The sequence below is a fragment of the Pseudopodoces humilis genome, chromosome 3 (assembly GCF_049639895.1).
Source record: "Pseudopodoces humilis isolate 2021_Gansu_Grassland_sample_001 chromosome 3, ASM4963989v1, whole genome shotgun sequence".
Lineage (NCBI taxonomy): Eukaryota > Metazoa > Chordata > Aves > Passeriformes > Paridae > Pseudopodoces > Pseudopodoces humilis.
The window spans coordinates 73,087,933-73,105,625 of NC_142202.1; the positions used below are offsets into that span (position 1 = coordinate 73,087,933).

The following is a 17,693-nucleotide window of genomic DNA, read 5'->3' on the forward strand; positions in this document are numbered from 1 at the left end:
GCATTTGCAGACAATAATTCAAGTGTCACCAGCTGACAGTACATTGACCATAAACTGGGATTGGGTCTTGTGAATACCTATTGTTCTCCAAGCGACCTACACTGGTTTGAGTCTGAAATCAATACTGCTTGGTTAACAAGCACCAAAAGTGAGGAATACAGTGCTGAATTAACTCCTGTAAATTTCCAGGGTATTTTGCAAACTTAAGATCAGATATGTTTCTTCCTTCTCAGATTCTACAATTTTGAGCCTACTTGATTGAAACCTTTTTCTCAAATTTGAATTAGAACTTCTCATGTGACTATGCCAGAAGGATTTGATGCAAAAGATGGAGGAAGACTATTTACACCTTTTTATTGGACATGCAAGAGGCATAAGAGTCAAACAAAGGACAAGATGGTGAACTGGAGATTTAGATACTAATGAATATTGAAATGCTGCCAAAGATCTGGTACAACACAGGAGAGAATAAGCAAAGGATTATTTAAGATATGGACATCAAACAAAGGATACAAGAAGAAATAAGAAGATACAAGAAGAAAAACTATTTGTTTGCTCTGAGAAGCAACTTCCTCTTCAGCTGATCCCACAATTTACATTTCTGTCCATCTAGGTCCATAAATAGGGTGAAATTGTACTCACCTCATATATCTCCCTACAGGTAACTTTAAACTTTACATTAGTATATATACATCTATACCTCAGCTGGTCTTTTCATGCTCCCTTTACTTATAAATGAGAAGCACTGGCACTTCTACTGTACAATTCATTAGATCTCAGGGTGAGATGGAAAGAACCTGTGCCATTCCATTGACTCTTAAGCAAATGTAGAAATTGAACACAGACATAGATTTCCATGTAGTGGGAATGCAATTTTCTTGAGATAAAGTCTTTATCAATATTTTCTATCACTTTCACACATCATACATCTTCCAGAAAAATAGTACATACTGAAGAAAATGATATTTTTTTTCCCTGAGGCACATATTGAGTCTATGTTAAGTCATCTGTATTTAATAAAATTCATTCCATTTAATGTCTGGTGCTTCTGGTCCATTAAACATCTAGAAGATAATATCTGTATTGAAAAGCCTCACCTTACACATATATACAGTATTAACACAACAGAGGACATAGGCCACTTATTTAAAAAGCTGGCTTCAAAAATCATAAAACTGAATAAGTAAGTGTGGAATAGCTCTACAGGCACACACTGAGGTTTGGCAAAAATTAAGTGTGCAGGGGATGGATGAGCTGCTAAAGAGCACTGAGGGCTGAAGGCCATGGACACCCACATCCAGGAAAGCCCGAGGCACTGACACAGGAGCACAAAGTCCTAAGACGAGCGGCTGAGGGAGCCGGGGTTGTTCCGCCTTGGGAAAAGGAGGCTCGGGGAGAATCTTACTGCTCCCTAAGACTGCCTGAAAGGAGGGTGTACCCAGGTGGTGGTCAGCCTCTTCCAGCAACCACTGACAGGACAAGAGGACACACCCTTAGGCTGTGCCAGGGGAGGTTTATTTCGGACATTAGGAAAAAAAATTACGCAGAAACGGTGATTAGACACTGGAATGGGCTGCTCAGGGAAGTGAAGAGTCACCGTCCATGGAGGTTTGCAAGACTGGACATGGCACCTGGCGGCGTGGTTTAGGTTACAAGGTGGTTGGTGTTCGGTCATAGGTTGAACTTAGTAAAGATTACCTCTTTATCAACGTAATTAATTCTGTGATTCTGTGAAACACTGCTGGGAGCTGACCCACGGCATATCCCACGCCGGGCATAACTGGGGCGGGAGCACAGAGCTTAGCAGCCGCGGCACCTCGGCGAGACTCGCTTTCTATGAACAGAGAATGCGGCGGAGGCGCGGCCTGTAGCCGGGGTAGGCCTGAGCGCGGGGCTGGCTCGGCGGAGCACGGAGACCCCGGCGGGGGCCGACGGGGACCAGCCGACGGCACCGGCGCAGCCCCGCCGCGGGCGCTGGGGGAGCCGCGCAGCCCCGCCGCGGGCGCTGGGGGAGCCGCGCAGCCCCGCCGCGGGCGCTGCGGGCCCCCGCGGGCCGGACCGGGAACGGCCCCGCCCGCACGCCGTACGGCAGTGTCGCGCCGCGCCGGCTCTTGGCGGCAGCGAAACCGGCGGGCCGTAAGGCAGGGGCGCGGCGGGCGCGGGGGGCGGGGGTCGGGCGGGCGCTGCGTGGGGGCCGCCGGGGAGGCCCCGCAGCGGGCGCTGCTCTGCGCCGCCACCTGTGCAAAGCCGCGGTCCGGCACCCTGGGGGGGTGCGGGACCGCCGGGACCGGCCTGCCCAGGCGGGGGGGGGCGCCCCCCCGCCGCTGCGGGGGCCCCTGCCCGCAGCCCCCGCGGCGGCGGCGTCGCCGCGCTGCTGCCGGGGCGCGGCTGTCGGGAGCAGCCGGGCCTCAGCCGGTGCCACGAGTTGCCTCCGGCGGGCGGGGCAGGCAGAGGGCCGGCTGAGGGGCCGGGGCTGGCGGAGTGGGGCCGTACCCCAGCCCCGGCGCGCACCGCGGCGGGTGATGCAAGGCCGCTCCTGAAGGCCCAGGTGCCGTGTGCTCCTCTCGTGCGCTGCTGGGCTTTGATGCGGAACGGCACTGACGGGACTGGTCAAGTGGGAAACGCACCGGTGTCGAATGTACTTTCTGTACTTATTACCTGTATTAATAAATAGAACGAGAAATGAAGAACGAAAAAACCATATAGACATATAGTGTTTTTCCCTTTCGGGTACTTCTTCGGTTTGCTTGGTAGTGGTAAACTGACGGCTTTGCTTATAAAACACATGACTGGCTTGTAGTGTCCTAAGGCTTGCACTTCAGGTGCTTCAGGAGTGTGTATCATGTTGGAATTTCAGTAATACCTTTGCTTAAAACCTTGTATGAGTTCTGAATGTAGGTTTTGTTGTTCTTAAAATTCTAACATTGGTATAGACCCTATAAGTCTTGCAGCTTTTTTAAAAATTTGCTGTAAAGTAGTACTGTTGAAGTGAAACCAGAAAATGTAACTTCTGCAGAGAAGAAATCTAATAGTCATGTTTAGTTACCTTCCCGATGATAGACTTGAGTGTAGCCAATGACTAGAAAAAATATTGGAAGTTTCAGAGACAGTGCAGCAAAGATTATGTATGTACACATGGTAGGTTGTAGAGCTAAATTTTTAGGAGGAAGAAAACCAAACCAGCCATCAGGTCAGATGCAAACTGTCCTTCATCTAAAGATGGCATTGATGATAACAGTGATGTGGTGAATCTGATTTAACACATGCTGCTTTTCAGCAGATGCTGTAGTAAAATGTTATCCTTTGGATCTGACTTGCTTCTGGCCAGAAGAGAGTAAACTTGCATCGTCTTGGAATTATATGTGTAGATACTTGGAGGAACTCTTGTCACATTTATATGGGAATACAGACCAACTCCCAGCTAGGGCCTTTATGCATTGTATAAACAAACTAGTTTACATGTTAGACCTCAGTTTTCTCTAAAAGCTAGCTTGGTCTTTGGAAGAGCTTAGGTCATGACTTCTGCTGAATCAGAGAGAAGGCAAGAAATTGTCAAACGACAATGTTTTTATTCTGACAGTTCTGTTTACAGAACTTGTTTGAAGCTAAACCTGGAGCTGCTGGAGCAGGTCTGGTGGAGGGCTATGAAGATGATTAAAGAACTGAAACATTTCTCTTACAAAGAATGGCTGGGAGAGTTGGGTCTGTTCAACCTCAAGAAGAGACAAGTGAGGGGGGACCTCATAAATGTGTGTATTCAGATAGTGAATCTGAAGAGAGGATGTCAAGAAGATGGATCAAGGCTCTTTCTAGTGGTGCCAAGCAATAGGACAAGAGGCAATGGAGAGACATTCATGCACAGGAAGTTCTGCCTGTATATGAGGAAGAACTTCTTCACTGTGTAGATGACTGAGCACTGGAATAAGTTGCCCTGAGAGATTATGGAGTCTCCTTTACTGGAGATACTCAAGAACTGTCTGCACTGTATCTTGTGGTCTACAAGATGGGCCTGTTTGACCAGAGAGGTTGAACCAGATGATCCACTGTGGTCCCTTTCAGCCTTACAAGTTCTGTGATTATATGATCAAGATGATTGTAATTTGGCCTCTAAAGAACTTTCAGTCCATTGCTTCTCAGTATAATTTTCAGTTTTTTATTGTGTAGTGTTAGTTCTGTTTTCAGGAAGAACATTTATAGTTCAAAAATATTTTTTTACAGAGTTAATAGAAAACTCATCCTTCTTAAAAGGCTGGTGTGTATTTCTGGTGGTCCAATTGACCGACAGTGCTTTCTCTGAAAATGTTATCCTTTATAAATACTGAACTGAGCTCAGGCTGGTCCGTGTTATTATTGGATGGTTCATCCCTCTTCAGTTACATAGTTACAGAAGATGCTAATGGGGTGTGGAGGTGGTTGGGGGAAGGAAAGACACATGTTATCTTTCGCTGGTTAGTTAAAAAGTTTATTTGGAAGATGTTAAAGGTGGGATTAGTTTTAGCTCGTAAGGGTGTTTTGTGTGCTGAAGTTTCTTTTCTCCCTCCTACAAAATTTCCCCACAGAAAATTGAAGTCCTCATTACTCCAAATAACAGCTTACTGTTTTCCTGGTAAATTGTCTATAGTAACAATTGTTGAAGTTAGTGTTGAGCACTTTCTAGCCTACACATTTTCTTAAACCGAATTACACTTTAATGTTTGAAGAGGGAACTGAGATCAAAATCCACTCTCTAGTTCAGATAAACTTATCTAATCAAAAGCAGTTTAACAAATGACCTATAATGTGTAGCTGGATGTTTATTACAAGTATGACAGCTGATATCTGAACTAAAAAGAGAAGAAAACAAGGGTAAGACCCAGAAACAGACTGAGAGACATTAGACTCCTAAATCCAAAATTGTAATCCTCAGTATCTGTTGTCATTTCACCCTGTAGCTCTATTTTCAAAGAAAACGTTTGTCTAGTGTCTCTCTCCTGTAGCAGCCAGTAGGAGATGCTTCTATGAAGCTTCTACTGCTTCAGATGATCTACTGAAAAAAAAAAGGGAAGACAAATCCAATTATACCTTCACTTTCATATTATCTTTTAGTAATCCATGATTTAAATAACTGATTATCTGTTTCTAAGCTGTTGATTCAGAGACTACCAAGGTAGTTGATGTCTATTAATTCATCTAGGCATACCTGAACTTTGGCCTCTTGTGGCAATTAATTCCCAAATTAATTACGTTCTTTGTAGGAAAGGCATTCTACTTGCTATTATTCTTACCTTAAACTATTAAGTTTTGTCATGTACCTCCTTATTCTTACATTATGAGCAATAGTCAGTCATGTATTTAGCCCCTCTTGCTTTTTAAATACCTCATCACATCACAGAAAGGAGCAATTTTGTGTTTATTGCAAGCAAAACCCATAAGGGGATGTACAGTCAGGGCATTCTTTATGCTCATCTCTCTCTGAGGAATTTGATTGCCTCTCTTTGCACAATGCCAATGTGAGCACATTCCTGTATCCGGTTTAGGAGTTAACTTTCATCACGTTGAAGTGCTTGAGATGTGTGGCTAAAACAATGTTGATAGCACAACAGTGTTTTGGCTGTTTCTGGCCTGCGCAACATCAAAGCTTTCTTCCACCCTCCCTGCCCAGCAAGCTGGCAAGGGGGTGAGCAAGAGGCTGTGCAGGGACACAACTTGGACAGTAAACCCAAACTGGCCAGTGGGATGTGCTGTACTGTGTATTGTCAAGCTCAGAAACAAAAGCAGAGGTAGAGGAAGAAGAAAGGGTGTGGTTTTTGCTTTCAAGTTGTCTGGGTTTCGGAGATTAGTAAACTGGAGCTTGTAGCATTGGTCACCCTGTGGGATGTGGTGAGCATTTCTTTCCTTCACTTGTGGGTTATCTTTCCTTTTCTTCCTCTATTAAACTGTCTGTATTTCAACCCTCTAAGTTTGGGGGTTTTTTTTCTTTTCTTCCTGTTTTCTCCCCTGTCCCACTGTGGGGGCTGAGCAAGCAGCAGCATGGCTGCTGGCCAGGGCCAAGGCACCCCAGCACTGCACAAACACCTAAAACTGTGACTATTGAAAGAAGCAATAGCAGCACACTATGGTTCTGTGGTAATGGTGCTCACTGAATTAACCAGTAGTGTGAAAGATACCTATGCTGGGTGTTTCTTGAGCTTATTCTAGATATAGATATTCCTCTTGATGTTGAACACAACTGTGTATAGTTCAATGAAAATCCATTAAACTGGAGTGAAACCAAGAAAGGGTTAGGCTTCAGTAGCAATGTGGACTGTTTAAGTGTTGCAGAAAGGGCAGTTGGTGTTTTCTGTTTTCTATTTAGTACATAAACATGTGGGCTAGAGTTTGGTGGCCAACCTGTTGCTGAGTGCAGCTCTGATATGTGAAATAAAACTCTTGTTCTTTTTCTGTCTTGTTAAATCTAGTGGGTGCTACAGAAAAGTAACTTTAAAAGGAAGGTGCAGACTGTTTTACCTAGTTGATATTTTAGGCATAGAAAAGTTGCTGGCTCTCCCCTTTCATTGTATGCAGAACTTATGGGCATAAATTATACACTTCCCTAGACTTTACCATGATACTTTACCATCATTTGTTCTAAAGCATGTGTTTACTCTGAGCCATCTGTTACTCTTGCTTGCCCAAAGGCATGTTGGATGTTTGGCCTAAAAAATAGACTGACTGATATTACAGGCCTGAATCTTAAACATAAATAGGTCTTACAGCAAGAATAGATGATTGTGGAATGATAGGGTGGTGGTTGAAGCATTTGTCAGGTGAATTGTGGAGCAAATTTCAGTTTTAAAGCTGGCAACTTCAGTTGTAAACTGGCTTCTGAGAAGCTGTGAAAATAAGTAGATGACTTTGTACAGTTGTGACTTACTTGCCTGCATTCATATATTCTGTAAACCAGATGGCCATTTAAACAACTGCTCCTTTTTTTGAAACTGATGAGGACTGCTGATCTGTGTCACTTAGTGAGTTTCTGTTTGGAAACTGGATTCTGATGAATTTGTTCAAGAAATCGGAAGACAGCCTAAACTGCTGCTCTAAGGGAGAGCAAGTGTTCAAAAAATGAGTAGACATGGCACTTCATTATATGGTTTAGTGAGCGTGGTGGTATTTGGTAAAAGGTTGGACTTGATGATTCTGGAAGTATTTCCGGCCTTAATGATTCCATTATTCTAATGTGTCCTCTCCTTAACAGATTAGGGAAGAGTAAAGAAGAACTCTGAAAGTCTTCTCTTCCATTTCTTGTAAGAAATTTATTATTTGTGGTGAGTTAACCCCAGCAGTAGCCAAATGCCCCCTTCCCTCCCATCTCTCATTCATTCCCTTTGGCTGTGAGAGAGGATGAAAATAGCAGACATTTAACAGTTGCTTGGGAAGACAAACCCCATAAGCCTGGATGTGTGTCTTTGTTCCTCACACCCCTTGCTTCTCCTTTCCCAGAGTTTTTACTGCTGAGCATGACATCATATGGTACACATCTATATCGCTTCCAAAACATGAACATAAATAAAATGCTTGGTTATATAATTTTCTTGTTAGGATAGCATTTTTTGTTTCTGGGGCCTCTTTAAAAGTTGATTCTATAAATCTGAACAGGAAGCCCATGTTCAATGCTAAATACTCATAATAGTTGTTCAAAGGCTTTTAACTGTTCAGTGGGAGATTCTTGTGTAATATGTATGTATGTATTAGCTTACAGTACAATTTTCTGAAACATGTCTTAAAAAATTTTACATGCATTCCAGCAGAATGTGACTATGACTCAAGAAATGCAGCCATTTAAAAAAATGTACAGCTGGAAAAATACTGTTTTAACCTCCTCAAATCACTGGAGACATAATGGGGCTATTTTCCTTTTTATTATATCTGCCAAGAATAATATTATGCCTCAATTTATGTTCCCCTTATTTTCTTATGTAATGAGCAGACAAGTTTGCAAGCTTTGAAAGGACTGTTTGGGATTTCCTCACTGTAGGAAATTGTACAGGTGTGTTTCTCAAAATAGCCTCTTGCATATATAGTTAACATTACAGACAGTCCAGGAAGGATCAGCAGCATTTGTTAGTTTTGATTCTAATTTGCATTTGTTACATTGCAGCACTACTTTTTTTTTTATTTTTAAGTTATAATTCTAAACTGCACTAATGATAAATTATCAATTAGAAAGCTATTGCTTGTTAGTCATCAAATAGCTGATGTGCTGTTTGAAGTGCCTGTGTGGCATGTGAGCTCTGAAGAGAGGACAAGGGATCCTGCCTTTAATAATATTACTTTGTGTGGCCATGTATCTATACAATAGTTGAGTGTTGCTTAAATGTATTTTTAATTAACTTATTTTTGTCTTTGTAGAAAAGACTCTGCCTTGAAGTAGGCATGCTTTCAGGCCATATAATACATATAATACAAGGCAGACCTTGAATTAATTTTTTTGCTTAAATTTTTAGGCTGAAGTTCTGACTTTTTACCTACCAAGTTAAGTAATATGTTAGCTAAACCAAGCAGACAGTGGTCTGGCTTGGGACAGCTTATTGTGTCTGTTATTACCTTGGGTTTCTTTAAGCTCTCTTTGTGGGGGAGGAGGTAGTATTGCCTCCAGGCAGTAGGAGGAAGCTCTGAAGGGGAAGGCATCCCCAAAAGGCTGGCGTGATTTGGACTGAAAAGCTTGTCTTTATAGGTTGATTTTTGAGACTCTCTATGCATCTTCATCACACTTCAGTATTGGGCCACATTAGGTCAGTGAGCTGCCTTATGAATGTGGCTCTGTCTGCTTTTCTGATAGGAAATAAAAACTTGTAACTTTTTAACTGCTGAGCTGGACTGAGCCTTCAGTGTGCTGTCACAAGGATCCAGTAAGGATAAAAGGACTACTAGACCATGAGTGGCTTGTTTATATGGACATACCTTTGGAAAAGTTATTATATATGCTGACAGAGATTTTTAGGAAGAGTGTTAGAAAAACTGAGGGGTAGTGTAGTGTATTCAGAATTAAAACACTTTTTAGAAGAATTATGGATAAAATACACAGCTTTCAGGTTCCAGTTGCTGTGTATTATTGGAAAGACACAAACTAGAGAGTTTTCTGCAAACTGTCATGACTTTCTTAGTCCTTCCCTTCTCAAAAATCATGGCAGGTATCAAACAACATACAGAATCATAGAAAAATCATAAAGGACATATTTTAGAAAATACTACAAACATTATATAAAAATTGAATAAATGCAATAAATTAAAATATTCCAAAACATAGCAAGCACTTAAAATTGCATGATACACTTGCATTATTTTAATTAAATTGATGCATTTGTGTGGACAATGCCATCTGTTTCTTATTTTATGTAATGAGTCATTTTCTACATATTTCTGTATTATTTACTGCAACCATTGGTAAAAAGTCTGACTCAAAAGCTGCTGGAAATAGGATGACTTTATTTATAGCTGGTAGTTTGGGAAACTTCTAATTTAATGGTAGCCAAAGTTGGCCAGAATCTGTGTTTCTTTTGAAGGCCTTTTCCATACTTTTAGTTAATAACAAATTAATTTTCTTGTCTATTAATAGAAGGGCTGTAGAATCTACAGCTTCTTATTTAAAACTGCATATTTCTGTTCTGAAAAATAATTTTATCATTTAGTACATGCAGGTTATCTGTTTCAGATTGCCAGCATTACCATTATTATTACTAGCTTTATTGATAAAATTGCGTAACAAAAAAAAAAAAAAAATGTTTTCTCTAAATGAGAAATCCTGCTTCAGTGCTTTCATAGAATAATTTTTCTGTAAGATTAAATGTGAATCTTGGCACAAGCTGCACCGTGCTTACACAGCTACTGTGCGTTGTCTTCAAGATGCAAAGATTTTATTAGCCATAATTAATTATTAAAAAAATCCTCGAGAAGGAATCTTGATGTTTGGCAAGACAGTTACTTCAGAACTGACATCCTGTCTTTGCAGGTAGTATGAACATTGCTAATGACGGCTGTAAAGAAAGTGAATGACTTAGTGGTTAATAAGAAGTAAGACAGCAATCCTACTCATGCCACCTCTCTGTTTTGATTTGAGTAATAATGTACAGGCAGGGTCTTAAGGATTAGTGTACCTGGCTTAGTCTTTTATTTTATTGCATTTGAGATCGGTTGTAAATTCTTAAATATGTTATGTTTCTCTCAAAAGGGATGTTTAGTGTTTCCTTCAAAAACATTTGGGAGAATGCTCCAGATACAAAATGATCCAGTTCCCACCTTGAGGCTTATTGAAACCCTATTTTGAATGAAATCAGCATTAATTATGAAGGATAATTATGGTGTTGAGTGGCTAATAAGCATCCAGTTATTTAGAACTGGGGGATAATACAGTATTTGAGGCTTTTTTTTAGTTGTCTATAAATATGGTAAGTGATTTGAGTGCTTGAATACATCCCTGTGAGGCCTTAAAAACCTCACAGAATTACACCTCGTAAAGGCCAGTAATTCCCACTGGGGGCTTTATCCTTGGATGTGCTTGCTATTCACTACAGAAACGTGTCAGAGAGATTTTTTCTTTTACTACCATCTGAACAAGTTCTCCAGTATGCTCTTAGCCCAGCAGTTATGCAGCTGTGTATTATACATGTATTGTTATAGCACTTATATTTGCTGAAGTGCATCCCACATCCTCTCAGCCATCCTCAGGGAGATGCAATGTATGTTACTTAGCTGTCATTAACTCAAAGCTTTTTTTCTTGCTCCCACTTACCTGTTTTTATTCATCCTCCCTTTCCTTCTTTTGAACACATACATCCCTATTTACCTTCCATACATTTCTTTCTTTAGTGAATAGCCTTTCTGGAATGCAGTAAGATAACCCCTGAGGTTGTTTTGAATGTCTGTTGATGGCACAGTGTGTAACAGAGGCACAGGGAGCCTCCTATTAAACTGAAAGCAAAACTAAACAAATGACACCTCCACCATCCCTATCTTGTATTATGCCTCATGTTTAAATGAACATACATGATACATATTTTGAAGTTCGAAATTTGCTTACAGTACATCTCCACATGTAAGGCAAGTCTCAAAGTTTCTGTTGCATGGGACACAGTTTGTCTTTTGCTGCAGGGAACTTAAGGTGATGAGGTGTAAAACTAAAGACATTTTGCAGCTTAACAGCTGAATTACATTTTATGTTCTTGGAAAAGGAATATGAGTTATTCTGAAGAAAGGGTTGTTTTATTTTTTTTTTTCTTTTCTATTTAACAACAGCAATCTTTAGTAACTATCCCAAAGTACATCTAAAATGAACACATTATTGAGCCAAGTCACGTTTGACATCATCCCAGAACAGTATTGAGCATAATCACAGGAAATGCTTTTCCAGCTGATGCAAGTAGGCACAGTGTTAGGCAGCTGGTGTTTAATCACATGCATGGCTAAGATTATGAAAAAATGTTAAAAGGGTTAATTCTATATTGACTGAATGACTTGTAATTCCATTATTTGATTTTCTAGGGTTTTTTGTTTAGTGACTTCTGTAATTAAGATGCTGAAATTGTCTCTTACGTGAACAATGGCACACAGAGGCACTGTTATGCCTCCTTGTTATGCTGAAGCACCTGTTTGAATTTTGGTATTCACTGAAGTGAGTATCGTGTGTCAGGAAGCCACTGTTTCTTCCTGAGTACATATTCCTTAATCTTGCTGTCACCCTTTTAAAGATTGACCCAGTCTTGACTGGAGACCAGCAATATTTGACCCAGACAACTTGAGAGAATTCCGGGGTGATGTCTGGGCCTTTTGTAGAAAGTGAGATGTCTGAAAGCATACAGTGGTTACAGCATCGGGCAGCACTGTTTGTAAAAGTGCAAAATACAAAGTCAGAAAATAGTATTGTTTTAATGTCATGCTTTCACCTGCTGTTTCTGATTTATGTCCCAGACATTATGAAACCATTATTATCCCTGGCTAACTACTTTGATGTTAGGTATGTATTTGTACTGTTGGCATCAAACACGTTTGGATAAGAAATTTTATTGAATCTAATAAAATATATTCTCAGAGATCCAAAATAGCTTTTTTTATCTAATGGTTTCATTTTTTTTTCTTTAAAGTGTTTTCTTTAAAATAAATTTTAAAAAAATAATAAATAAATAAATAATAATGAATAAAATAAAAAAAATTAATAATTTTCCTTTGATGTGTACGATGTAGAAAGGATATATAACGAGTAGAATGTATGTGGGTTCTTTTAAATATTGAGTCTTATTTGTAAATAAAATATCAAGTTTACCTTTGCATTAATGAAGCTACTGAAGTTAATTGTAGCCATTCTAAAATGTGTTCATATCAGTAAAACTTAATGTTACTGTGTAAGTCTTCTTACACAGTCGTGTAAAGTAAAATATTGAATGTGTTGATAAATTTAAGATGTCTTAATGTGTCGTTATGGTCTCACTGTTTGATTTAAATATATTTAAAATGTAAAAAAATGTTACTTCACTGTCCATTTAGCTTTTGTATAGCCTTGTAGGTGGGATTTTGCCCTTTTAGTTTCTTTTTCATTTGAAATGTTTCCACTTTCTCAAGTGAAAGAGAAAATGCCATTTGAAATACTTTGTGGTCAATAGCAACCTGCTATTCACTGCCAGTGTCTAAAGCCTCCTTTTCTTTATAATATTCTTTGATTAGATTGGTTACTAGTAATAACAGCTTTAGGTTTTATAAATTGCAAGTTTACATAGACTGCAATATAACTTGTTAATAGTTGGAAGAATTATAAGTAATATAAGCAAAATCTGGGAACATGGATTAATATTCAGTAAATACTTGAAGCAAAATCATGCTGTAAAGTCTTAAAGGACAAATAAAAAGTGAAATATTATAGACTACAGAAGCTGGTACTTTAGGATCGTGTAACTGTGGATTTTACCTATGATTTTTAGCTGTGTTAATGTTATGTTATTCCATCCTTTGTAAGAAAAGAAAGATTTCTGTTCATCTTGAACAATGACGTACCAGATCTGAGCATTCACCTTCTCTTAGCCCTACTGGGCAACTGGTTTGGTCTCTTAGAGAGCATAGTAATTCAGTGAATTTCAAAAGGATGTGTCTTTTACTGTAATCTCTGAAATATTTCAGGAAAGAAGAGAAAGAAATGGTTCTGTTATTTGCTTGTATTAGAAACATAGGAAGGCTGGGAATTGGAGGAAAACTTGAGCTGCTGGGTGAAAATATGAAGTGGAAAACTTCTTTAGTAATTTTTGTTACCTTTGTGGTATTGCTAGAATTTTTTTTAATGTTTCACTTTAATGAATAAAAACCTGCTGAGATTATGATTCGTGTTTACTTTCAAACAATAAACTTTGCAATGTTGCTTACCTGAACTCTGAGTATAATCTATCTTTATGTTTTGCTTTCTCCTATAAAAAGTTTCAGTGTTAAAATCACACTTGTTTTTAAAAGAAGTAAAATAAGACTTTAAAAGTTACTTTCATCTTCACAAAGCTTTAGAAGGGTGGATATTGCTCTTTTTGATTTACGAACAAGTTTGGTGGAAAGTTAAGTGTTTTAAAAAAGAGGCAGGAAATCTGAGATTTTTCTAGGAATCATTAGCAGAATGCACTCAAAATGTCCTGACTTGAATGGGGGTGGGAGAGGAGTAGAAATATTTTTACCATGTGAAGTCACACTGGTATGAAGGTTAAATTCCATTCCATTTGTTCTACAGAGATGATTTAAGATGGTACCTTTCTCATACTTTTCTTTAGGGGGAATAGGTAGGAGGCTGGAAAAAGTTAATCTTTTATATGTGGGCCCTGGTAAAGAGGATTTAATTGCTGCTGCCTTTTAATTCCTTGTTCCAAAACCACCAGATCTTAGCAGGATCATTTGGTAGTTTAGATGTTTCAGATCCACCTGTGGGCAAACAGATACATTTCTCTTGAACCAGAAGGAATTAGTTACCCTTATGATGGCTGTGGAAAGACAAGGAGTACCTGATCCACTCTAAAGGCAGTGTGATGCAGGCAGGTATCTACATAAGGAAGCTTTATGTGAAGGCATATAATGTATTTTTAAAAAACAAATATAAATTTACACTACATCTTATAGGGCCACATGATTTCTGATTTATTGTTTAGAGCTGGCTCTAATATGTTGCAGAATAATAGCCAAAGTTCAGAAGGTTTACCTTTTCTGTATTAACAGTGGAGTAATTGATTGCACCTGTCCCCTGCATTCTGTTTACTAGCTGTTCTTGCTTTCATGTGGTGCCCTGCTGAGAGTGGGTGTTGTGTATGAGAAGCAAAGGGGGTGTGTGAAGTTTGACTAGAAATGAGAAGCCTTGTGCGACTGCTCTGCCAAACCGGGCCCCTCAGACACCCGCAAGTTCTGAAAGCACACAGGCAAGGGTGGAGCAGCACGTACTAGTACAGGATCAGGGTTGTAGGGCTGGATTTGGCTCTTTGGCCATGCCTGTGCTCAGGGCAGTGTGCACTTGTTTTCTGGTGTTTCAGGTTTTCTATTTCAGGAGCTGTTAATAAAGGAATTGAATAAAGGAGAAAGAAATATCTGTTTAAAATTCAGTTTCCTATTAAATGAGCCTGCTGGAGATGCTTTGAAATTTATAAGTGTGTGTGAAAAGTGAACTTTTTATAAGTGTGTTCTAACTTTCATAAATTACTGCGCATGGTATTTCAGAAAGGACAATTAAAGTAGTATTAGAGTTACGTTGTTAAAGGCACATAAAGCTATAGAAGAAGGTATTTGAATGTAGGACCTATTAGGTCTAATAGCTAATGGCAGTTCTGTCATTAGACCAATGTGAGAATGATGTACCCTCAAAGTCTGGAGACATTGCTTCCCTTCTAAAGTGGTGACTATAATGTTCACAGGCTATTTTCACTAGGAGCTATGATGGTATGAATTACATGTCATATATTCACTGAATATATCAAAAAAGCTGCAATGATGTTTGGCTCTGTCTGCTTCTAGGCTTGAACACATGCTCTCTGTGCCCTTCACAGTTAAAGATTTTGTATTTCCAAATTGTGTTGTTTCTTTGTTATAACATTTGTCTCCAAAATATCAGCTGTTGTAAAATCATTCTCAAAAAGCATCTCAATGCAAGGTGGGAAAACAAGCAGACCTGACAAATCAGTGACATTTCTCTTTTTGTGACTGGAACGCTGCATCTGGATTTCTTTTGTGCTGTATTGCAAAGTTGATAGCTAAAACACAAATGTAGTCATTAAATAAGGGAAAATGTTAAGGATAATTAGATAAAGGCAGAGTTCTGTACGATATGACTTGGGCGGGGGGAGTAATTTTATTAACTCTGTTACAAGTCCTTTAAATTCTGGGTGGACATTGATCTTCAGGCATGCTAAAAATGATGCAGATCATTAGGTTTGTAATGGTATCATTAATTGTTTGAAAAATAATCTAAATCTGTATCTTATCTGCTACCATCAGAAACTGGAGCTGTGCATTAGGGTTCATTAAACCATGAGGCTTGGAAGAAGTACAATTTCAGACAGAGAACAGCTGTGTTTTGGTGCATAGATAGGAACCTGATCCACAGAGGAAATAAGACTGCACGGAAATAAGCTGTAGTTCTGAAGAGAGTCCTGCTCTAAGTGTGTGCACTCCCAGTTGTGAGATGAAAACATCCCAAGGCACAGTGTTTTTAGTTTTCCAGTAGCCTTTTTTTATTCCATTTATCTCTTATAATAAATAGTTCAGTGCTAGGCTTTTGACAATCTTTATTTCCTGCCACAATTTTTTTCCCATATTTTGCTGGTTAAAAATGGCTAAGCACTTGTCAAGAAAGATGCCTCTCTCTGCATCAGTGCCAGAGGCTGTTAATGACCTGAAAGCTCCCAGCATGGGCTAGCTCAGAGGAAATCTTCCCGTAGGTTGTAATCACTTACTGCTATTGGGAGCTAAAGTTCAGTTATATAGATTTCACTATCATACTCAGTGTTAGGGGTGCTAAAGAAATAATTGCCACTTTGCCTCATTGCCGGTAACTTTTATGCAGGGAGGAGAGAAAAGAACCACCTGCTGAGTGACCTCTGCATGTTACCATTTCTTGCCTCTGCTCTGTGCCTTTCACCTCCCTTTTATTGAATTTTGATTATCATAATTTTAAGAGTTTCTTTTAACTGGCATAACTGAAGTTCCAGCCAAGCGCTGCTAGCTTGAAAAGGTCTTTCAAGTTCATGATGCGAGTTTGTATTTATTACATTAATAAAGCCATGCTATTTGTTTTGTTCTCATCTAGGTACTTGAACTGGGATTTGATTTCTCATCCTATGGATCACTGAATGAGTAACAGATGGCCTTGCCTCGTCTTACAGGCGCTTTACGCTCCTTTTCAAATGTCACTAAACATGAGGATTACAGTGAAGAATTAGCTGACTTAACGGTAAGGCCTTTTTACTTTCACAAAGCGTAGCTATAGTAAGAATCATTTGTTTTCTTCATTTGCATTGCTATTTTATAAGAGTCGGCAAACAAGAAGGGCAGTGTGTAAAGTTTCCTGTACATTCCTTCATAGTGTCCTCAGTCAAAATTAAATTTGCTATAGCTTTGTGATTTATACTTAGCCTTTACAATCATGATGTGCTATATGGAAAAGCTTGCTTGGTTGTGTTAATTTGTCTTTCAAGAAATTGGGCAAGGCTGGTGTGCTTTTAGGTCTGAGCTGGGAAGCCAAAAATTTCCCTTCTAATATTAAATTTACTGAATTTAGGTACTTCTTTTGCTTTCTGAGAAACAATTCATAAAAGCAATAGATGCCTTGTGGCAATGTGTGAAATGAGTTTGGAATCTTGGGAACTGTAAATCTCTTGAAGTTGCGAGAGTTTGGCTTTACAGAGAATTTTGCTCTGGAAAGAGTAAAGTAGTGAAAGAGTGTGTGTGCTTTTGCGTATCCTTTCATACACTCAGGAAAGAGTCTGAAGATCAGGTAAAAGGAAAAGTGCTTGCAGTCAGTACCATATAGTGACTGAATGCAATTAGAAGGAATTGTTCTTATGTGGTGTTTAATTTTAAAGGAACCTCCATATATTAATTTGAAATAAATTAAAAAGCCCAAATATTTTTCATTTCCAGACTAAAAGATCAAAACTACATGCCCAGTTGCTGAAGTCGGATCTTACCTGGAAGAAGATAAAGAAGTTTGTTGATGACAATTTGGACAAAAAAGAATACCAAACTGTAAATGGCGATTTAAAAACTATCTTACAAGCTGCAAAACAAATAGGTGTGTTTTTGTTCTGTAGTGGTCTAATAATACATTGTTTTATTTGCGGGTGGGAGCAGGTTCAAGTTGCTTTCTGCCTGCATACTTTACTAGTACAATTTTGGTTCTACCTTGATGCCAATTTTACCCTGAAATATCTTTGGAACTCCATTTAATCTGATGCACATACACACAATTCGGTCTTCTGTTTTATTTTAAGATTCCATTGTTATATGGATATTCTTACTTTTTTGATAGTATTGTTTTGTAGAGTGTGGCATGGTTTGTGATTGACAATTATTAAGCAACACCAACTGCTTCTTTCAGAATAGCAGTACTCTTAAGAAAAGAACAATCCTAATGTTGTCTGCTTTAATTCCACATAATTGGTATAATGAAAAATTGGACTGCTGTGCAGGCAGATAAAAATGTAAAAAATGTTTTCTGCTTGAAGTGTTTG

General features: G+C 39.1%; 1 protein-coding gene across 3 annotated transcripts in view; it reads left to right on the forward strand.

The window, feature by feature from the left end:
• Positions 1-1,739: 1,739 nt before the first annotated feature.
• Positions 1,740-17,693, forward strand: part of ASCC3 (activating signal cointegrator 1 complex subunit 3) — a 253,171-nt gene continuing 237,217 nt past the window's right edge. Inside the window, exons 1-3 of one of the 3 annotated variants that reach the window (XM_088053260.1) lie at positions 1,740-1,876; positions 16,271-16,414; positions 17,104-17,254. In XM_088053260.1, the coding sequence (XP_087909386.1) occupies positions 16,325-16,414; positions 17,104-17,254 (241 nt within the window). In that variant the 5' untranslated portion in view covers positions 1,740-1,876; positions 16,271-16,324. Of the gene's footprint in view, positions 1,877-2,105; positions 2,144-7,266; positions 7,287-16,268; positions 16,415-17,103; positions 17,255-17,693 lie in introns of those variants that run through there. The other 2 variants (XM_088053258.1, XM_088053259.1) reach the window with 2 other exon arrangements.